Raw genomic sequence first — 24,122 nt, forward strand, 5'->3', positions numbered from 1 at the left:
CAAAAGGAATTTCTTATTCAAACTATATTTATACAACAATGTTTTTAGGGATATGAGTTAAAATTCTTTGACTGCCAAGACAGTGATAACTCCTAAGATCCACTGCAGAAGAATATGTTTTAAAAAGGCAAACCTACAATCCAGACACTCTCAGTTGAAAGGGAATGACAGTTCCTTGTGGATCAGCAGGAAACAGCCAGCCTGGGATTGCCAGTGGTGGCTGAGATTCACCGAGGGCTTCACTTCCTATATCGCCCAGGGGTTCCCGGCATGGGAAAGTTAGTCAGGATAATAACTCGTTCGGTTTCATCTTCCTTTGTTACAGTCTCCTTGCAATTCTCCTTAGCAGCAACAACAACAACAAATATGCGCAGCTCTTGCTAAGAAATTCCTTTTACCAATCTTAGTGGGACAGGTACCATTACTTCGCTAACTGTTGCTTTGAGTGTGTGGATATGGAAGACTATTTAGCAAACTTTTTTCCAAGCTTAATGTTTATGTTTCTGGATGGAACAATTTCTATTTTGATTATGACCCTCTTTGAACAATCAAAATCTGGCTTTCTGTTAAAAAGATTTACTTTTCTATTCTATAACAAAGATGACTTCAGGCCGCCATCATAGATCTGAGTGAAAAAAACGGTAGGAATTTGAACATGGATTTCTTTATCTGGATATTCAAGGGGTCAAAGTGTTATCAAAGGTATCTGATAATTTTATGCCCGGGCGGCGTGGCTCAGTGGTTGAGCGTTGACCTGTGAACCAGGAGGTCACAGTTTGGTTCCCTGCCAGGGCACATGATCAGGTTGTGGGCTCCATCCCCAGTGTGGGATGTGCAGGAGGCAGCCAATCAATGATTCTCTCTCATCATTGATGTTTCTCTCTCCCTCTCCCTCTCCCTTCCTCTCTGAAATCAGTAAAAATAAATAAATAAGGTAGCTGATAATTTTATAGTTTTCAGTATGTACTACCAGTAGAGCCCAAGAAAGCAGATAACCTCTCTAAATTGTGTGTGTGTGTCTGTATGTGTGTGTGTGTGTGTGTGTGTGTGTAGAAGGCAAGCATCTTCCTCTTGTGGCGGAAGTCTCGGTCCCATAGAGAAGGTACCTCATCCTAGGCAGTCACTTCAGAACCCCTGGAAGCCTAACAAACGTCAGCTGTCACTCATTCTTATGTTCAAAACTTGGAAAGCGAAAAAGCAGACAAAGCAAAACGGAAATATTAACCACCACTCAAACGCACTCAAATAAATCCGAGGCCTGCACTTTCTCCAGTTGGGAAGCAGCCGCCCTCACCAGCAGCTTGTGGTGCAGGAGGATCCGTTCCGCAGGGAATGCACAGAGGCGCCCGGACAGGAGGGAGCCCTCCCGGCCTCCACCAGCCTCGTCCCACTGAGCCCAGGTTCCAGGGAGCAATAGTCTTGTTGGCCTGGAAAGAATACCCTCGCCCCAGAAGGATGTTTCTGGAGAATGCTTCACACTTGTTATGACAAGGAAACTTTAGAGTCTCGGAGCATAAGAAGCACTGAAAATTTCTGGAAGCAGGAAGAGATTGATGGCTGTAGCTGCAGAGACACTAATTAAAGTCTGCCACACAAGCTTCTGCAAAACGCTTCTCTCCACTTAGCCGCGTCTGGGCTGACCCCTCCGCTGCCCTTCCCCCACCGGACCGTTGCTGTCATCGGCGTGTACCGCAGGTGGGCAGTAGCTGGCACCACCCAGCCGGTCCGGAGCCTGCTCCCATGTTCCACGTTCTCATGCCAGAGGCAGCTGGTAGGCTGCTTGCACGTGTAACTGCTGTGGAGTGGGAATGGGGCGCCCCGAAACTCCCACCATCGCAGGCTGCTTCTCAGGTGGCAGTCCCCGAAAGTGGGTGTGAGACGCATTGGCCCTTTCTGCCCTCCGTCCTGGTCGTTTCTGCCCTGTGTGTCTTGTCGGCGGGGTAGTTTGGGGAAGGAGGGCTCTATTCGTCAGCTGGAGCTGCCATGATGGGATAACACAGACGGGGAGGCCTGAACAGCAGAAACGGGCTTTGTCATCGCTCTGGAGGCCGGAAGTCAGAGTGCCACCAGAGCTGGGTTCTGGTGATGCCTTTCTTCCTGGTTCGCAGACAGCCACCTTCCCCCGCTGGCCTCACATGGCCTCGCCTCTCTGTGCTCAGGAAGAGAGAGAGAGAGAGAGAGAGAGAGAGAGAGAGAGAGAGAGAGAGAGAGAGAGAGATCCGGTGTCTCTTCCTCTTCTTATAAGGACTCTAGTCCTTATAAGACCCCATCCTTATAACCTCATTTAACCTTAATAACCTCCTAGTGGCCCTATCTCCAAACATAGTCAGAGCGAGGGGCTTAAGGCTTCAACATGTGAATTGGGGGGAGACCCAATTCAATTCATAACAAGGGTCAAGAATAGGACACAAGGAATTAGAAAATAAGCTAGGGAAATTAACTGAGACACAAGGAATTAGAAGCTAAGTTAGGGAAATTAACTGAGATGTTACTTTCCAACTGGATTTATACAGGCAAACTTATACAGGCAGTTGAGCAATTATCCAAGTCAGCAACCTATCAATAGCTCCTCCGGTAACACAGAGCTGGAGGAGAAGGAAAGCGCAGGGCCCTCTGCCTGGCCCCGGAGAACCGTGCCTAACTCGGTTATTCTCTTGAGGATCAACCGGAGAGCTGGTGTGTGTGTGTGTGTGTGTGTGTGTGTGTGTGTGTGTGTGTGTGTGTGTGTATGTGTGTTTTAAATAAAATAGATCTTCCCCAGCTCTCCCCCAGGGATTCTATGACCTGTAGTGTGTGCCCAGGAACCTGCACATTTAGCTACGTCCCAGGAGGTTTTGCTACCAGTGGTTTTTAAACCACACTTTGAAAATCCTGGGACTAAACAAACAATGGCTGTTTTCCAATTTGCTACATATCGGTAGAAAGATGGGGGAAAACACTGATAGTGACTTACGGAAAGATAAGTTTGAAGAAAATTTGTTATAAAATTAAAAGAAATCTGATTAACTGACATGAAGAAAAAAGAAATGAGACGTAGGGAAAGTGATTGGAATTTCCAGACTCTAGGGATTTACTCCACGATGATGGAATTTGGGTACCGAGAGAATTTTCAGGACGAGTCAAGCCGCACAGTATCGGGGTCACAACTCAGCTTCAGAGAATGCAGTAAATTTCCCCACAATAATGGGTTTCCGCCTGTCAACGAGCTGATCATGGAAAGGATGCTGTCACGGATTGGCTGAATGTGCGGGGCTTGGAGGCCTCCCGCACGCGTCCTTTGGGGTGATGGGTATTGGAGGTTAGAGACCCTGCAGAGCCCCGGAGCCAAGGTTTCCTTCAGCACTTAGCCCCTCAGGGGTGGTGAAGCATCGAGGAACAGAGAGAACTACTCCCCCCCGGGAGGGAGAGGAAAAGGGGAGGCGGAGAGCTTCCTATTCCTCCACAGCAGCAGGGTGTCCCTGAGCAGGATCCCACAAGCCACACCTCATTGTCTCCACTGCACGAACCCCAGCCCTGCCTCAGTCCCTCGCTGTTTATCCGCCCCAAATAAGTAACCTTCCTCATTGATCCTCAGCCCAGGATGATGCCATAGACCTCTTCCCCTAAAAACAAACCCTGGCCCATTTGGAAGCTGTCGGCTGACACTCCCTTTTCTTGAAGACGGGCACCTATTCGTGGCCATGAATCTTCCCAGAGGAGCCAGGAGTCATAGATCGGTTACCCACTAACTGTTCTCGCCGTGTCCCTGCACGGCCCCTCCTGCGTGACTCTCCAACCGGAAACAGCCTGCGTGGCAGGGGCCGGCTGAGCGCCTCAGGACCTGCCTCCTGGTCTCCCCACCAGAAATCTCCCCCCGGAGCTAGAGTAACGGATAGGTCCGGTCTCTAGGTCATCGGGATGGGATCTGGCCTGGGTTCCCGGCAGCATCGTCATCCTGAATGGCTGACCTGCTTTCCTTGGAATGTGGCTTCGTAAACATTCATTTGTACTGTTACGTCCTAGACCCGAGGCAAGTCATGTTGGGGGGATGTGCTATCCTAAACTTGACCTTTCAACATCGTTCTGTATTCCTGTCTTTCTGCGTCTTTTCTTGTGCAGCAGGGACCACGGTTTCCTTGGGTCAGGGAGTCACTCGTCTCTTCCCAAAGCAGCCAGATGGGAGGCAGAGAGAGAGGAGCCTCGGTAACGAGGCTGGTTCTCAGGGGGCAGCATAGTCTAATAGTCGGGCTTCATTGGGAGTTGACATGCAGACATCACTTATGAGCTCATCACTAACACGAGAGGGTGCTGTGCCCCCTCTTGTCACGAGGCGACACGGCTGGGAAGGCTCCTTCCGACAGGCTGCACAGAACCCCTTGACCCTCTTCAACAGGAGAAGGGCTTGCTCCCATCACACAGACATGACTGGTCCCCGCCAGCTGGGTGGGCAGCGGGCTTACGTGCTCCTGAGCAGTGAGACCCTGCGTCCCACTTGCAGGAGGATTAGTCCAAGAGGTAATACTCGCCACGCAACTTCCTCCCAGGGATGTGGGGAGGGTTAGAGAGATGCTATTTCCACTGCAATTTATGCTCGTCAGAAGAAAGGCACTAAGCACTAGGTATTAGAATTAGGGATTATGTAGGCAATCAAGCAAAGAAGATATTCAACTGCTTTGTAGTTACCTAAGGAAGTTTTAACCTGGGAGGTGGGGGAGGAGGACAATGCAGTGAGGGTGATGTTGGCTGGATGCCATTGTCCCTCATGAAGCAAAGGACCAGGAATGACGTGTGAAGGGCTTTGTCCAACATAAAGATAGTCCCGTTCTGGCCCTTCAGACGTAGGAGCTAAGTCTTGGGAAAGCTTACATGTCATCGATGAAGGCTATTTTGTCATTTCTGTCTCTGCCATCGTTAGCCAGTCTACAGGTTTGGCGTCCAGAGGAATGTAGCAAAAGCGTAGGTGAACTCCATACGTGTGCTGGAGGACACAGTAATGTCCTGGAATTAGTATATGTCAGGGAAGACCCTGGTGTGCTATGGGGGGTGGGGTGAAGAGCGAAGGGGTGGGAAGATGGTTAATTACAATTACAATATGCAAAGCTGCAGTCAATAAAGATGTGGATCTCATAGTCAAACATGGCAGAGTTGGAATTAACGAGGTTTTCAGGGGTTCAGATTTTAAAATCCTGGTGTATTACAGGGGCCCCTGCACTATGGTTTACCTCCCCCTGGTAGGTTGTGAGACAATTTCAGATGGTACACGAGAAACCAGTTTTTAAATTTATTTTAATAGTTAGGTATTACTATATTTTACTGTATTATTAGACTTCAACATGCTTTAGAAATAAAACACAATTAACCCAGGAGGCCCATGATTCATAAATAAAATTGCTCAGAACAGTGATTCCCAATGCAGTTGCCCATGAGAATCACACAGAAAGCTTTTTGCAAAACCCACCAATGATCCGACTCCCCCGACATCATTAAATCAGAACCTCTGACAGCTGTCCTTATCCTCGATACATTTCATAAAGGTTCTCCCAGGCGACTCTAAAGAGTAGCCAGCCAGCGGTGGGAACCACAAGGATGGACTGGGAGTAATCTTTTCTAAAGTGAGCAATTTTAAATAAAATACTAAGTAATATAATATGTGGATATGGCAAATATCATGAAGATCCTATATCGTGCTAATAACTGGAATTCAGTAAACTTCCCTCTATCAGGGGTAGCTCCCATTCATGCTAGGAAACAACTCTGATCCTGAAGAACAAAGAGAAAAACAGAGATACCCGATAAAAACAAGGGGAGTGGTGATATGGCAACAGCAAGGCTGCTTGTTTGGGCTGCTCATGCCGGGATGGAAGACAGAGGGCTTGGGGCAGAGGAAAGGGAGCAGGTTAGATGGGGGTGAGGCAATAGGACTGTCCATCCCCCCCAGTTCAGAAATGTGTCGTTTTCTTGTTCCCTTTTGCCTCCTCACATCACCACGCTCACTGCTGGACCTTAAAACAGATGGGGGGCGGGGGAGAAGGGTGATAAGAATCTCCAATGACATGTTCCTGAATAGTTCCTGGGATGACCAGTGACTTTGACTCTTTCCACTCATTCTTTTTTTTTTTTTTTTTAATTTATCACTTCTCCATTCACACAGAAAGCGTTTACTGAGCACCTGCCAGGCTGCTTTTAAGTATAGTCAGAGCTGCCCTAACCCAGTGGTCGGCAAACTCCTTAGTCCACAGAGCCAAATATCCACAGGACAACGATGGAAATTTCTTTTGAGAGCCAAATTTTTTAAACTTAAACTTCTCCTAACGCCACTTCTCCAAAATAGACTCGCCCAGGCCGTGGTATTTTGTGGAAGAGCCACACTCACGGGGCCAAAGAGCCGCATGTGGCTCGCGAGCCGCAGTTTGCCGACCACTGCCCTAATCGGTTTGGCTCCATGGATAGAGAGTCGGCCTGCGGACTCAAGGGTCCCAGGTTTGATTCTCGTCAAGTGCATGTACTTTGGTTGCGGGCACATCCTAAGTAGGGAGTGTGCAGGAGGCAGCTGATCGATGTTTCTTTCTCTTACGTTTCTAACTCTCTCTCCCTCTCCCTTCCTCTCTGTAAAAAATCAATGAAATATATATATTTTTTAAAAGTATAGTCAGAATATTTCTCAGTGAACATGCATTGTTCTTATAATATGATCAAACCAATCTTAAAGTTACTTCCATTTTAGACAAATTACATAGTGTACGTGGCTGACCTTTCTCCAGTCACAACACAGCCAGACTCAGAGCGGGAGAAGGGATGACTCCGATGTCAGAAGACAAGCAGCCGAGGCTCTCTGTCACACCCGGAACCACAGAAAGGCCCCAGGGGTAGTTCCTCTGGGACACGGAGGAGACAAACCCCATCCTGAGACCCTGGAACGGGTGCCCGAGCCCCCTTCCCTCTCTCCTCTCACCTGTGAAATGGGGATAATGATGCTCTGAGCTTCCCTACCTCGGAGAGGCATTTCAGGGCTGTTTAGAGGCTCTTGCCAGGAAAGCCGCTGCGTAATGACCAAGAACAGCTATGATAAAGAAGCCCAAACACAACAGCGAGTCAGCTGCCACGGATTCTCAAGGGAGTTTGCTTCTCTGGAAAGTTTTGAGAAAAGGGGAGCAGCTCTCCTCGAGCCTTTGGGTACCATTCTGGCTGGGAGTTCAGGGAAGGTTGCCCGCTCTTCACAGTCTCCTCCTGGCTGATCACTCGAGATCTTCTCTGCTTACTTCCCCCAGGTCAAGGTCAAGGTCATTTCCATCTGAAGTTCCTCTCTCACGTTTTTTTCAGACCTTAACTCAGAAAAGAATCGTTTTTTTCAGACCTTAACCTGAAAAGAATCTCAAGTAAGGGATCTATCTATGAGAGAGCAAGAGAGAGAGACAGAGGCAGGGAGAGAAAGGAGATTATAAATGTACATTTTATAAATGGTGGGAGATAGGGAATTCTTTAATCGTCTTGAAAAAGGGGATTGAACTCATTGATCACTAATGTTTTGCTGAAATTCATTAGACAAGGTCGGTAGGTAGGTAGGTAGGTAGGTTAGAGGGAGCAGGAGCCCAGGTGGCCAGGACAGCCCCGTAGGACAGTTCCGGGGCTAATGGCGTTTGGTTGGGATGAAGAGATAGATCAATGGGTCAAAGACACATCACAGCGCCAGAATTCACAGGACTGGGCAAAACGTGGAATATAGCAAGAAAATGGGAGAAGAGTCGAGATTCCCACCATAACACTCGGTGGCTTGGATATCATAAGGCCCAATGACTTGCGTAACAGAGAGAGATGGCAGTCAAGAGAGTGAATAAGTTGAACTTGTGAATGAGACTGAAGGAAGTCTAGTGGTTTTATATTTTTGTGAAGCATGTTTATGCCGTGAATACAGAGTGGGGCAAAAATAGGTTTACAGTTGTTCCTCTGGAACATAATACAATAGTTAATAAATAATAATACAAGACTAAACTCTATGTTTTGAGTACTCACAACGTAAACCTCCCTTTGCCCCACCCTGTGCCTATGTCCTGGCTATTTATAAACCGTGCAACCTATGGGACCTGCAACCTATGGAACCTGTAAACCTCCCTTTGCCCCACCCTGTGCCTGTGTCCTGGCTATTTATAAACCGTGCAACCTATGGGACCCGCAAGGCTGCCAAGCAAAAAAGAAAATGCCAAAATTCCCAAGAATGGTCTTCAAACAAGTGATTTGTAAGGTTTATAGGTATCCTGTGTCAATTGATTACTATGGTTAACTACATAAATGGTTTTCATGGGCAACCAAGATGTCAGCTGGTGGTCAGATCTGGTAAAGCCCTGATAAGTTTGTTACAAAACTCTACAACCGCATGGCCTTTGGGAATCCCAACCCCATCCCTGTTTCTGGGCATCCCTGGGGTTTGCATCTTCCTGGCGGTTCCTGCCTCCCACATCACTCCTGCACCTCACTGCTGTCCCACGGGATGTGAGATCGCCCATCCGCTCACTGCTTGTATGAAACACTGAGCCTTCACAGGTTGAGTCAAGTCCCCTGGAACTGGAAAGTCGTGGGAAAGAATCATCACTTCTTCCAGTCTCCAGCCTCTCCCTGCTGGGTTGCACTGGGAGCCTCACTTTTTCTCTCCCTTCGTTATGCAGGGAGGAACCAGCAGCACACTGTGGCCTTTATTTGTTGAAGAAGGTGGTTTTGTTTACAAGTAGCCCATTTATTTTCCAGTTACACTCAGATGACGTCATTTAACCCTCAAAACATTCCCACTTTACGGAGGAGGCAACCGAGGCTTAATGAGGTTGAATGCCAGCCCAAAGTTGTAGATGTCTGAAGTGGTAGGAAGAGAATTTAAATCCAGGTCTGGCTGACTCTTAACATGAACTTGGCCTTGGAAGGATGGGATGACAATTATCCACCCAGTTTTCTTTGCTACTTGAAAACTGCTTAGTTTTTTTCATCATCTCTTTGTTTCTAAAAAAGGCCATACGCTCCTGAAGACCAGGTATGGGGGATTATAGAGTAAAAATCTTGGTGATTGAAGATCGTTTCAGAGAGAAAGGGTTAGGATAATTGAATTATCTGAACAATAGAAATACAGTTCTGTTATTTTTAAGTCATAAAACTTGAGTGGGGACAGAGGCCACTTGATTGTCAAACCTGCAATCACACAAATGAATAATGTTGATGATGGTGGTAAGGACAAGGAGGAGGACAGTGGTTATTTAGCACTGTTATAATTGCTTTACATATATTATAAATGCTTTACATATATTTTTTCCTTTAATCCTGAAAGTTGAAAAAACCTGTGCCTTAGGTCTGTTGTTATTCCTATTTTACAAATGAGGTCAAAGAGGCTGTGTCAAGGTCACTCGGTTCAGAAAAGCCGGAGCCAGGCGTCTCCGTTAGGTGTGCGGACAGCCAGGTTGTCCTGCTTCCAGAACCGTGGTGTTTTCAATAGATTTACCCACCAGGATGGAAGTGCCACCAGGAACAAGGAATTTATTTCTCTTGTTCCTACCAATTTCTCTTGTTCCTTACCACAGTACCTGGAATACAGTAGGAACTTAATAATTGCTAAGGAATAAATGAATGAAAACAAAGTGTCTCAATCAGTAGAGAACATAAAACATTAAAAATAGTTATGCATTTGACATCTAAAATTTTTAGGAGAAAGATAGGATAGGAAAACCTGGCTTGAGAACACTTGGTTTATAAAAAGAAATGGTATTTGTAGTGAGCTGGAAGCTAACAGAACCCAGCTCTGTGCTGTGACTGATAAAAGACGATTGTGATTTAAAACAAACAAACAAACAAAAACCTTTAAAAATCACATATGTCATATCCCATGTCACATTTGTTATATTGTGTGCAGTTCTGACCTTCGTATTTTTAGAGGGACAGTGATAGTGTAGAGAAACTCAAACGAGGTGAACTGTATGGTAAGGAAAGCGGAAAGGTTTTCAGAAAAAAAGTGGGGATTTGCAACATGGGAAAGAGAAGGCATATGGCAGCTCCCTCCAGTGTTTGAAGAGCTCCCGTGACACAGGGATGGGACCTGCTCTTTTTCTCTGGAAGTCTTAGGTACATTTTCAGCTCAGCATAAGGAGAAAAAAAATATATATCTAACACAACCGTCCAACAACTTTCTTCGGTGGAGTGGATTTAAACATCGAAGGTGTATCTCATTATAAATCTTGAACGGATAAGAATAATTACTTTTGGAAAAAAAAAACCTTTTAAAAGGATTTCTACATTAAATGGAAAACCAGACTGAGTCTGGCTGTGCGTTAGAATCAACGGGGAAGGCTGTGCCACTGTTGGTTTTTAAGGCCCCCTCCCCTGGGATCATCATCTCCGGGAATGGGGCGCCGAGAATTTACACTAAGAATCTAAATGTGATTCCCTCAGGGACCCTGGTGACCAGGCTTGCGGGGGGGGTCACTGAACCAGGTACCTCAAAGTTCTCTTCTAAGTCTCTGATTCCATGATGCTTAGAACATGGCAGGATATGTTCTTTGAGAATTATGTATAATTTATACAATGAATTTAGTCCGGATGTGTATTAGTAGCCCTAAAGTGCCAGCCGGCCACCTGATTTCTTAAATAGCTTAACACTTTCCTTTCCATCTGGTCAGTGAAAACTTACTTAGGTATCACGGGAAGAAAAACTTTATCTGGCTCTTTCCCAATTATCAAGGTTCCAAATCACTGAAATAAAAATAAATGAGACTTGGCTGCATTTGGAAAACCAGTACGATGAAAAATTTGTTTACACCAGGAGGCTTTAGGTCATCCTTCAGTCACTCATCCAGGGAACCAAAGTGCGTGTGCGCACGGGTACACACGCATACATATGCACGCACACACGCGCAGATGTGACACATGGTAAATGTTGGGCAGTTACTGAGCTGGAACAAAGGAAACCTCAGGTTCCATCTCCTTTTTAACCTCGTATTTGTCTATGCAAGAACTCAAATCAAAGGCACCCAAATACGATTACTCATCATGACATACTCAGCTATTTAATTTTATCTAGTTCCTTACCTTTTCAATACATTTCTTTGGTCAAAGTGGTGCTAAGATGATGAGCAAAAAGAATTATTTTAAAAATGTTAATATAGTTGATGAGAACATACTAATTTTGGCTAAATTTTTCCCTGTGTAAAGAACTTCTAAAAAGCATGCCATGTTGCCTCGTGAAGGAACCCTATTGCAGTAGCGCTGTGTTTGTAGATTTTGCCGAGTCTAAAATTAAACCTGCAAGGCTCTGCTGGAATTATTGAGGAAAGAATAATTGAAACCCACGTTAGCAAGTTAATTCAGATTCTCCTAATTTTACTCTTCTAGTTCACAAGGTACCTTTTTTTCGCGGTGTTTTCAGATTGAAGTTCACATACATCATACAAATAGCATGATAATTAGAGTTTTCAATATCCAATACACATCATTATTATCTGTCATTATTGTCATTGTCACTATTATAATTGCAACTGTAAAAAGAATGGGAGCTTTTCTACAGGAATTATTCACATGTATTACTTTCTAGGAGTAATTGAATAGTTGACATTGCACTTATATCAATGTAAAATATGTGATGGTTTTTCTCATTTGTTTTGTTCTTAAGAAATGTGGAGTAATCTTTATTAGGTTCCTTTATTTGGATCCAGAAAGGTTCATAGTTTTATGTAATGTCCAAATGCATACTTTCTTGTAACAAGGTTCAAAAGATAGCCAATATAATTAAAGTAATAATTTTCTAGGAACATAATTATAAGATAACAACTGGGTAATGAAGTCCTCTTAATTAGCTTGTATTTATACACATAAACTCAATAAGGATCTCAGTGAAAAATATTACTTTTCTTTTTTAACTATTTAATAAGATTTGGCATGTTGAAATAAAGCCCACATTATATTGTCAATATCTAAAGACTGGTTAATAATAATTTACTTTAGAGTTTACACAGAATTTTTCAGTTCATTGTTTTATACAGTACTCATGACAATCCTTTGAGCAGGAAGGCTAGATATTATTCGTCTACTTAAAGCTAAGAAAACATGGTCTCTGAGAAGCCAGGTAATTTATATAAAGTCACTCTGATAAATAGCAAAATTAACACAGGAAGTTGGGTCTAAATTAGAAGCTATAGTAAAATAAATTTTAAAGAATAAATTTAAATTTTTAAAAATGTTTTTATTGATTTTTAGAGAGGAAGAGAGAGGGATGAGGAGATAGAAACATGGATGAGAGAGAAATATGGATTGGCTGCCTCCTGCATGCCCCCCACTAGTGATCAAGCCTGCAAGGGGGGCATGTGCCCTGACTGGGAATCGAACTGGTGACCTCTTAGTTCATGGGTCGACGCTCAACCACTGAACCACACTGGCCGGGCATAAATTTGAATTTTAAAAAGACATTGGCCTGGAAAAGGGTCTGGACATCGTTTCTGCCTCTTGGTTTGACTATGGGAACTTTCTCACCTCTCTGCAGAATGGAGTTTTAATACCTACCACATAGGGCTGTCTTGAGAGTCTCCAGAGAAAATAGTGAGAAAAACACTCAAATGTGTTTTGTTACTTTATGTGTTGCTTCTTCTGTACTATGCTGCTTCTCACATGCTATCCTGTTTTTGGTTCCTATGTGATCACCTTCACCAGGTAGAGTTTTAGACTTCAGAGTTAAATAACATCAATAGTGGGTGACAAGCTTTAGAAATAAGATTCTCCTAGTAAAATGCCTTAAGCGATTGAACGAATGCTGATATAAAAACAATGCAAAGGACGCAGAGTGTGTCTTCCCTCACGAAGAAGGCCACACGTAATGCACTCACAGTCCTGGTCCTTCGCAGACAGCACAGCCAGAGGGCAGGTGGGACTTTCCTTCCTTACTCCATGCAGTTCCCCATCACACTCCCTGGGGGGCCTGGACGGTTTAGAGATTTATCCTGGTGTGTACAGAGCGTTCCTTGCTGCTCTGCTAGCTAACCCTTTGAATCATGTCATTATTGGTGGGATAGGAGTTACATTTGCCAGCTGTTTGGTGGCTTTCATGTTGGTAGTCTCCGTCCAGTTCTTAGAGGACAGATGGTAATGACTGGGCAGAGAAGACCAAGACTCTAGAGTCTGTCTTCATCTGCAGAGATGGTCCAGTTAAGTCGGTGTTGGAAATCACCAGTGGGATCGGTCCAGGGAAGTTGGCCTGATCAATGAATATAACGACCTTACACACACACTTGAGCCACGCAGTTATCTCCCTTTGTCACCCATGAACCACATTTTAAAAGCAGCGTATTAATTTAAATATTAAGATAAGGATTAAATTATATTGCTCTGGTGGCACCACCACTTCAATGAGTCCTTTCCTCCATGTCTAACTGGCAGGTATTGGTCCATCTGCCCCCACCCGTGTCTGGCAGCACATACATGTGTCATGTCACGATGGCCACAGAATCGTGACTTCCCATTGAGCAGGTCTGTCTACACATGGCAACTGACAGCAACCTAAAAAAAATATTTCTTACCATCTTGACTTCTCTTGTACTCACAGAGTGGCTGCTTGTTTGAGCTAAAACTACATTAATTTAAAAAAAAAGTCTTATATTCGTCCTGTAACGAGGCATTTAGGAGATTATGTGATACATCAATTATGTATGTATCACTTCTAAGTAAATGAGATACTTACTACACTGAGTTTCCTTAACCCTTCTTGACAAACCACCCCAATCGTTGAAACCCTCAAAATACGGAGCTCTTTGCTATTGAATTCTGTTTTCATCTCCCAACTACTGGTCTATAAGGGCACAAATCCAAAGTACTTTAAATTCTAAGAAGTTGAGGTATTTTTTGTCTGTGGCAAAATTAACATTGCAAGCTGGTCCTGTGTTAGGCATTCTTCTATAAGCGTGGCCCCTCCTACCCATGAGTTCCTAATAGGAGTTTCTTCAGAGGTATTTTTCCTGCTGAGGTGTACGCGATGCATTCAATGGCACCGGAGTTTCACTAAAGGAATTCTCTTGTTCCCTTCCTTCCCACGGAAACGGCATTAACTGTTTTTAAGTAAACTCTCCGAATGTTAGGTTCTTAACCAACAAACAGTGCTTCTCCACAAGGGCACACTTCTCCAAGCGTCCTTGAATCTGAACAACCTGCCGAATACGGAACCATAGAATCAGAGCCACCCTGCGGGTGGGGATCTTATTTAGGAGGAACCCTTTTGTATTTACTGACTTTTTCCTTCCATCCTGGTGGTTCCGCTTCTTTCACGAACACCTTCAGCCTTTCAGGTGAATGGAAAGGTCAATTATATGTAAAGCGCCCGTTAAACCAGCAGGCCCCTTGTAGGGGTCTGGGCCTCCCCTCCCTGCCTCACTGGCAAGTGTGCTCAGCCCATGCCCTGCTCCCGAGGATGTACATCCATCCATCAGGCCCCGTCTGCCGGCCAGGGTGCCTCTTACAGCTTTTACTGCATATGAGACGTGGCAGGCCTGCTCTCAGGAACTGCCGGGCAGCCTGGGAATCACAGTCACGGTTAATAGCAGCGAATTGCCAGCTCTTGATGGGTGGGTAGTCACTCCTCTCGGTGGTTGCCCCCTGGGGGGGAAGGTAGAAAAACAGAGGGAGGGAATTAGAGTGACTTTGCACAGCTGAGCAGGTTCATGCCTCTGGAGCAGTGGCAAGCCCTGGCAGGGCTCCACTCCGGGGAGGCTCCAAACAACCTCGCAGTCTCATTGCTACCAGTCGGGGCTGCTGTGTCGCCGGCAGTGCCCGGGGATGGGGTGGCCGGCGGGGCAGAGAGGGGTGGGGGAGCTGGGAAGGGGTAAGTTAAACAAATAAGAAGTCCCGATCCTACTGGTTAACCCACCCCAGTGAGCCCTGTGCCACTAATTGTACCAAACTTGTATTTTAAGTTCCCCGGGTGATTAAAGAGTTGGCTCACAAAGTCTCTGCATAACCTTAATTTTTTCAAGGTTCTTTGAGTGGAGAATGGCTTATAATAATGATTTTGACTAATACGATTTTTTGACATGCAACTTTAATGCTTAACCTTAGTACAACTCCAGAGCATTTCATGTGTACTCAGCTGTAAAGAGTGATGATTTAAAGGGATAATATAAGAAAAAGGTCGTTCTAGAATGAACTTCTAACAAATTGCATAAAGGGAGCTTATTATTCTACGAGTACGGGGATATGCCTCTCTCCTGATCATTTTTCTGCTTGGTTCAAAAAAAAAAAAAATCGTGGAGACACGAATGGGAGAAGAAACAGGAAAAAAATGAAATAGAAATCTTGCAAGCAGGGAACATTCTTCTGATGGTTATGATTTCGTTGCCACTCAGAAGGCTCTGCAATAATGTGGTTCTTCATTTCCTTTTTTGTTTTGGGTGAAGAATTCGCTCTAACAAGAAAATGCTGCTATTGGTCGGAGGCTTGCCTCCCGGGCCGGACCGCCTTCCCAGCAACCTGGTTCAGTACTACGACGACGAGAAGAAGACGTGGAAAATCCTCACCAGTGAGTGCCCTTCTTTATTTACCTCCCTGCCTGCTTCTTTCACGTCAGAGCTGTCTTGAGAATTGGAAACCCCGGCTAATCACATTAGACGTGTTATTGATTTGTTACCCTTCCCACGTCTGTTTGTGTCGCACTGGGGGTTTGGCGTCAAAGACTAAACACTTCGCAGGTGGCCACGGAGGCGGTCGAGGGGCCTGGGTGCAAACAGGCCTACCACCACCGCGAGCATGTGTGTCCCCGTCTGTGCTGAGGCGGAGGGGGAGGTGACCCCGATCGTCCAAAGGAAATTCCTCGGTGACTCTTTGCTCATCGGGAGGTGAAAGGTTGGCGAGAGGCACTAGGAAATTTTCTCACATCAGATTGGTCGTTCAGTTCGTGGTCTCGGTCACGGGCATTCCTTTGGCTTTTTAGGCATTTTGCTCATTCATCTTTAGTCTGGGGCACTGGGGCTTTAGAAAAACACCCCCCTCTGTCGCTCCCCAGTGTCGATGGACAGATACGGTCGCAGCCCAAAGCCCATTAAATTGCGCCTTCAAACTTCCACCCAATTCCCCCCTCAAAGGGCGATTGTGTGTTACCGCAAACCTCTCGCCTCGGGCACTGGGGTCTGGAACTTACTGTTAAATCGGTTACGATTCCCAATCTGACTCAGTCACGGAATCAAACTCCTCGCTTCCGCGGGCAGCAGGCCGTGGGCACCGTCCCTCGTGGGCACAGCGGCCGCGCTGGTCAATAAAACCACGTTCCAACTGTCAGCGTGGCCCCGAGCCGGGGAGATAAAATAATGAAGGGGCGATTTTGATCCATAAATCAAAGCCATACATTGAAAACCAACCAAAGTGAACGGTAGGCTTTGTTGCTGCATGTATCTTTTAAGCAGCTAAATATTTTATCAGTTTTTTAAAATCATTTCCTTTTACTGCAAGTTCTTTAAAAGAGCAGAAACTGGACAGCAGTTTGCCCACAACAGCAGACGAGGATCAAAGACGTGTGAGGCGGGCTGGAAATCATGCATTTCGGAGCCGGCCTCCGCCGCGAGCCTGCAGCGGCCTTGTCCGGGGTCTGCGACGGGAAGGCGGCGGGAAGGCCCCCGACACCCAGCCACACGATGGCAGTCAAGAAGTGGTGCAATAGCAGCAGCGAGATTAAGGGGAAGAAAGAAAGAAAACTAAGAGATGCCTTAAAATGGTGTTTAACCTCTTTTTGACAAAAAACAGTGACTTAAATATGTATAAACGCATGGCCGAAGTCAAGCTAAAGTAAAACTGAATTCATGTTGTAACATTGATCAACAGAGAAAGCCACACACCAGGAGACGCGAATACTAGGAGGAGGAGGGGTGAGGAAGGGCAAAGGGGTCTCAAGGAGAGCTGACAGAGAGACAGGTGAGGCTGGGGAAGACTAGGCCCTGGCAGTAAAGGGCATCTGTTTCCCCAAACGTGCCAGGCCAGGTCCAATGTGCTATTTGTTTGAAGGCCTTCATTAAAGGCACCAAGATTCATTAACGTGGGATGAACGGCACCTAAGAAAAGTCTATGTCCATTTTGAACCATGTTCTGAGATGGCTGATCATCCAGCTTATTGTCCAAACTGGGACCCTTCAGCGCAGGGTGGGGAACCTTTTCCTGCCAAGGGCCATCTGGATATTGATAGCATCACTCGCGGGCCATACAGAACTATCACCGTAAACATTAGCCTGCTGTGTTCGGTCAAAGATTTAATTAACTCACCCCTCATGCCTTGGGAGGGCCAGACCAAATAGATCGCCTGCAGGCCAGCCGTTCCCACCCCTGCTTGGAGCATGAAATGGGGATCTAGTCATTACACTGGGAGAGCAGGTATGGACTGGAACATGTAGTCACCCTAATGCACATGTTTTACATTGCCTGACATCACTCTCAACTTAGAGGGACGCTGTAAGAAAGTGTGAACTTGAGTCAGTCACGCCTGGGTTCACACTCACGTCTGTGACCTTTCAGCAAGTCATACCCACATCTTGAGTCATGGGTGCTTCAATTGATCATCACAAGTTGAGTGTTTTTTCAATAAAACTGTGAGTTTGTAAATCACCTAGCACATAGCATGAACTCAGTGCACTGCAGGCGTGTTGCTGTTGTTGTAACAGCACCAGCAGTATTAGCACGAGGACCCACGGACCCTTCTGCTTAGAGGCACCAGTCCACTCGAGCTCTCCACAGAGAGAGGGGAAAGCCAAAGGCACGCACGGGCCTCGCCGCTCCAGGGCGGGGAGCCTGTTTTCTGGGGTTTTCCTGTGTTGCGTGTAATAACCTGCTAAGGAGTAAAGATAGCTGAGTATCTGTTGGCTCCAGGCGCCAATCTGAAATGGAAGGACACAGACATTCATGTATAGGAAAGTTCTCATCATGTGAACAGATTCAAAGATCTTGAACTTTCTCCTAGACTCAGGCACAACCATAGCTTTGAAATAAATGTCTACTCTAGGCAGACTCTTCATTGCTCTGTGACTTCCACCTGAAAAAATAGAGTTTATTACCTGCTGGGCTGTGACTGCAGGGCCCGCGTGAGGGCATATTTTTCAGGTTTGTTGGAGCAATATAGACAGTTTATCTGGGTGATTTCTGCTGTTGGCTTGAGGGTTTTTTTTTAATTAAGGCATTGTATTTGGCTACGTTGACTAAATAGTGAAAGATTTCCACACTATTTGGACCATCTAGTGATAAATGAAGAAATGTCTCTCATCGGAATAAGAAAAACCCCAGTTCTCCCCAAATCCAGAGACGCACTATGTTGGCAGACCGTCCCGCTGCCTCACCTTTGACCCGGAACAACTGCTTCGCTAATTGGCAGGGAGGCGAGGAAGCCAGGTCCCGGTTTGGGGTCGGCTGAGTGGTTGAATGACCGGCTCCATATAAACTAACAAATACGCTAACAAGCAAAACCCCCAATCCCAAGGTTAGCTAGAGCCTCGGAATCTGAGGGTCCTCTGCCCACTTGGCCTGAGCACGCATTTCGCAGCCTGTTGCACACACATGCTCCCTTAGAAAGAGGCGGGGCGCGGCCCCCTGCGGGAGCTGTGCTGTCCACACACAGGACAGAATTAAAAGGAAGGCCAGCCATCATTTATTTCCCTTAAGTCTGATCCCGTTATGTTACTTATATTTTAGAAACACTATGGTAACAATAAACGGTTAGATCACAATCAAGAATGGAGTAGAGGGGACTAGAAATGGGGGAAAAAAATAGGTCTATATAATATAAAGAAAACAAAATCAACAGTCAGCTAACCAGTGGTGTGATCCACCCGCACAGCGCGGGGAGCCATCACTCACACGGAAAAGACTGCTTTGGTAACATGCTGGCACCGGCTGCATTTTTGCCCTCCTCTTTGGAAAAATCATCTAATAAAACATTGTAAAATTCATCTCAAGAAGAGGGACAAAGCTCCCCAGTGTCTGTCAGAAGAAGCATTGAAAAATACCATGGGCAGGTGACTGGAAAGTCCTTTGGTTAGGGAAGTGGTCAGTGGTGACAAAGAAACCAGCATTGCTGTTCTCTTGCCTGTTGAGAACAGACGGGAAGCGGAGATGCACTTTCATTCATTTCTATCTCACAGGATGCTTTCCCTGCATTTCTCCCTCCTGCACGCAGTCTCCCGCTTCATTCTTAACTTATTAGAAAGCAGTGCAGGAGACAGGAATGCTAAAATGGCCAATAAAGAAAGCGCGCCTCCTGCACGTTGCAGGCCCTACATCCTTGGTGCAAATATCAAGCCCAACCTCCCCGGCTCCTGCGCACTTTCTGTCCTGTGTTTCTTACGTAGCAAAGTTTCCAGGAAGCCCACGTGTGTGTGTGTGGGGGGGGGGGGGGGGGCGGGCAGCTTACCTTCCTCCCCAGGAGAGCACTGCGGGGCTGTTATTTCGATTTGCTTTCTAAGTGTTTCCCAGCATCTGGCTTCCTTTGTCCTACATTTCAGATCAGAGACCTTACTTATTAGGTGCCTCTTGCTTTCTGTGAGCCATGACAGGAAAAGGGATTTCAAAATAGTGGTTTATCCTCCCATGTGCCCATGATGACTTCCCACTAATAACGTCGGAATGGAAATTGGGAGAGCTGTTGGAAAGGCGTGCTCCTCCTTTTGGCCGCTGTAAGTTCCCTCTGCTAGAGGCAGAGGAAATGCCTTTTTCCCTCTTCCTTTCCTCTGGTTTGTAACTCTGTCTTCTATGGATGTGCAAGGACTTGGGAACTAGTATTTTTAAGTCATAGACAATAAAGGAGCCCAGCTGGTGTGACTCAGTGGTTGAGCATCAACTTATGAATTAAGAGGTCACGGGTTCGATTCCTGGTCAGGGCAGGTGCCCGAGCTTTGAGCTCGATCCCCAGTAGGGGGCGTGCAGGAGGCAGCCAGTCAATGATGTTTCTCATGCATCCAGGTTTCTCTCTCTCAATCCCTCTCCCTTCCTCTCTCTCTAAAAGAATTCAATAAAAATATTTTTTAAAAGAAAATAAAGAAAACTATTGTTTAGAAGTTCTCTGGGTTGTCTCCTCTACCCATGGAGGACCTTTAACTTGATCACCTCCATTTAGGAAAGGTCCTGGAGCTGGGGGTCATTGATTGGTTGTAGGAGAGTCACAAAGATCAGAGGCTCGCCCTAGCTGGTTTGGCTCAGTGGATAGAGCATCGGCCTGCAGACAGAAGGGTACTAGGTTCGATTCTAGCCAAGGGCACATGCCTGGGTTGCGGGCTCGATATCCAGTGGGGGGTGTGCGGGAGGCAGCTGGTCAATGATTCTCTGTCATCATTTTTTTTTAATATATTTTATTGATTTTTTACAGAGAGGAAGAGAGAGGGATAGAGAGCTAGAAACATCGATGAGAGAGAAACATCCATCAGCTGCCTCCTGCACACCCCCTACTGGGGATGTGCCCGCAACCAAGGTACATGCCCTTGACCGGAATCGAACCCGGGACCCTTGAGTCCGCAGGCCGACGCTCTATCCACTGAGCCAAACCGGTTTTGGCTCTCTGTCATCATTGATGTCTCTATCTCTCTCTCCCTTCCTCTTTGATATATATATCAGAGGCTGATGCACCTTCACATTTTTTAAAATATATGCTTTCCATAAGTTTTAAAGGAAAAGTACAGAGAAAACGAATCTTACATAAGAAATTGAGCTTCAGTCCCAAAAGCTAAGTATAGGTTTGATCGTATCCAATATCTGAGCAATGGAGAATGTTTTAATCGCTGCTTACTCAGGGAATGATAAACCTGCACACTGACACATTCACCTGGACTTCTTTTCTTGGCCTTTCTGTTTCTTGATTTCAGTTCATTTGCTGTTCTTTGAGGATGTGCTAGGGGACAAGTCAAGTTCATCAAAAACTAATCATCGTTTCTTAGGATTATTTGTTTAGAAGGAAGTAAAAAGTAAGTTCAATAGAGGTTTGTATACCTGTGGGTTTCCTTTGCTCATATTATCTTAATTAACAAGAACCAAAACCCACAAATCATTTGATTTCATTTAATTTCTAGGCAGGTGGGTAGAGCCCACACGTAGTGTATTTCTCATTGCAGGAGAACCTCAGGAAACAGGGAGGGGCTTCCAGAATGACTGAACATGCCTGGGCAGGATTCCAACCTATTGACAGGCCGCATTCCTGCACGTAGCGAACAGTTACTGAATTCCCCGCTGAGCTGGAGGGTAGAGCATGCATACGATCATCTCTCTTCTTAGGAACCTAAGGAGTCAATTGCAATGCAGTGTGCTAAGCGATAGGTAGGGGGGTTCATGCTATAGGAATACGTAAAGGGGCCCCTTATCTGGGAGGGCAGGGAGCTTTCCTAGCAGTGACCTTCTTAAAAAAATGGCTAGGAATTGTCGAGGCGAAGAGGTGGGTGAGAAAGTACTTTAGTAACAGAGACTGGTACTAGGAATGCCAAAAGGCAAGAGGGAATTGGTGCCTTCTAGAAACTGAAGTGAAATTGTACACCGATAGTCAGAGGTTGGGGAAGTATGTGGTGGGGCTGGAGAGTTAACCAAGAACCATGCAGTATGGGACTTTTTAAAGGAATTGTTAGGATCGGTTCAAGGATTAAGAGCTGAGAGCAGAGGTTACCCCTCTGCTAGTGAAAACACAGCGATCTAAAGAACTGTTCGCAATAGCACGGTGGTTGCTCTCTCTTAGCTCGGAACTTTTTATTTTAGTTCCTGGAGTAATGGTTTTCATGACTTTGGACAAAGAAAAAGGAGAGAGAATTGTGTCTGGACTTTTTAAGCATGTTAGCATCTAATTTTACCTTCAATGAGCTCAATTCTAATTTGAGATACATGGCTACACATTGCTATATTTCTTGAATTATTTGCTGCTCTGTATTCATGCACCAGTGCATTAGTGGATTCTTCATAGATTTTTTTTTTTTTAAATATGTGTGCTGGTCATTCCAAATACTGTATTTTAAATAAGTTGGTACCTAGAAAAACCAGTTGACTTTATTTCTGATTTTCATCTCCCTTGAATATAGCAATTTCCTTTTCTCCAAAGGAAAGCATGTGTACAAATCATTGTGATGCCTCCTTTACACACAAGCTGTGGTATTTGCTACTGTGTCTGGTGTGAAGGAGATATGAGTTATATGGGCTGCTTAAATTTGCTCCGTGTCATTCCTCAGCAAATTGCAGACTAAGTTTGGCAAATCATTGAATGTAACTACTGAAAGATTAAATAATCTCCTTGCCCAGCCTTCTCACTTTACACATTTCATTCATTCAACAAATATAATTGATATATTCTAGGCAGCAGGCATTGTTCTAATTATAGATAATTTAGTGCTGAGTCAAAGCAAATATTATCATACCTCTACTAAGCTCAAAGTTTAGGAGGGAACCAGCATTAATAAACAATCCCAGATAGCAATCCTATATAATAAAAGGCTAATATGCAAATCGACCGAACGGCGGAATGACCAGTCACTATGACGTGCACTGACCACCAGGGTCTGCCCCCACTACAGGCCTAAGCTGTCAGTCAGACATCCCCCGAGAGCTCCCGGACTGCGAGAGGGTGCAGGCTAGGCTGTGGGACCCCTCTCCCCCACCGAGTGCATGAATTTCGTGCACCAGGCCTCTGGTATATAATAACAAAATGCAATAGTACTCTGAAGAAAGGATACAGGATATACAACATATTGAAATGGAGGAACCTGCCCTAGTTTAGGAGTCATGGAGAATATCACCAATGACATGGCATTTAAGGTTGAGAAGGAGTTAGCCAGGTGCATGTGCCATGCCTGGGAATTGAACTGTGGACCTCTTGGTTCATGGGTCGACACTCAACCACTGAGTCACACCAGCTGGACAGAAGATTGAACCTTATCATCTTCTTTTTGAGAAAGAAGACATACTTTTGATTCAGAATGAAATTTCTATTTCTGGCATGGAGTTTATGTGTATTAGGATGGGTTAGGTTATGCTATGGTAACAAACAACTCCAAAATCTCAGGGGCTTAAACCAACAAAAGATGGATTTCTCCTTCATGCTACATGTCCCGGGAAGGTTGTCAGAGGGCATCTGTTTGTCAGAGCCATTCAGGGCTCCAGGCCTATGGGGCTCCATCTTCACCTGTATTTCACCCGTCATGTCACTGGGATAAGACTGTGTGGCAGCATCCTGCACGGGCAAGTAAAAGTGACATGTATCAGTTCTGCTCAATTACAGGGCCACACCCCATTTCAAGGGGGCTGGGAACTATACACTTACCAGGTTCAGGGGGAAGAGAATGCGAGTGTTTGGTGGACAGCACAATGCGCCTGCTGTAATCTGTCCCACTGGAGGTCAGATGTTCCCTCTCCTCTCCATGCCATGCTCAAAGGACACTCACTCCTCCTCCAGAGGGGAGCTCATCCCTAATCATCAGGCTCGGTGTCCATCTCTGGGTGATGGACCATTATCCCAGTATCAGGTTCATTTGATCTAGAAACAAACTAAAACACATATGGCCTCGTCCCCTCACACGTGCTGCACAGTGGCGGGTTGAGGGCAGGATCAGCACAATAAACACGTTAATTTGGAAAGAACACAGCAATTTAGCAATCGCAGCAAATAGACACTTTGAGGAGTGCCGTGCATGGTTGGCTGGGGCCCTCCGTAGTTCTGCTCACTGCCCTTGGTTCGCCCTGGTCCCTGGTTACACCTCACAGGAGATGCTTCTTCTGCTGTTATCCTCCTGGGCTGTATCTGGAGTGAACCTGAAACTTCGTTCTTCCTGGGAGTAGAGGGTTTTCTAAGAACATGTCATGTCTGTAGACACTTAGGGGACAATGTTAAGTCTATTAGTCCAGGCTGGGGGGTCTTCTGGCAGTTAAACCTCCTGCCAAATATATTTCTTAGACTGCTTTTTCCTTTGCTTTCTTGTCCCCATTTTTCTCCCCCGACCCCCTTATATTCTATCTATATAGTCGCATATCTACCAGGCTTTAAAGAAACAGGTCCCTTTGTACTCTTTTCCCTGAGTTACAAGAGTTTACTGGGCATCTCACCCTTCATTGGAACTTCCTTCTAAGATACTCTAACACAGTGAAATTACTCTGAACGCCATCTCTTTAATTTTGTTATTGTCAGTAAGCCGAGTTTTAATTAACCT

At 45.6% G+C, this 24,122-nt stretch overlaps 1 protein-coding gene across 1 annotated transcript in view; it reads left to right on the forward strand.

The window, feature by feature from the left end:
- The window catches only part of KLHL14 (kelch like family member 14), a 94,238-nt gene that overhangs the window by 13,523 nt on the left and 56,593 nt on the right, over nucleotides 1-24,122 (forward strand). Inside the window, exon 3 of the mRNA XM_079783705.1 lies at nucleotides 15,381-15,502. Coding sequence (XP_079639831.1) covers nucleotides 15,381-15,502 — 122 coding nt within the window. The remainder of the gene's footprint in view (nucleotides 1-15,380; nucleotides 15,503-24,122) is intronic.

The sequence above is a fragment of the Cnephaeus nilssonii genome (assembly GCF_951640355.1).
Source record: "Cnephaeus nilssonii genome assembly, chromosome: 11".
In the NCBI taxonomy this organism is placed as follows: domain Eukaryota; kingdom Metazoa; phylum Chordata; class Mammalia; order Chiroptera; family Vespertilionidae; genus Cnephaeus; species Cnephaeus nilssonii.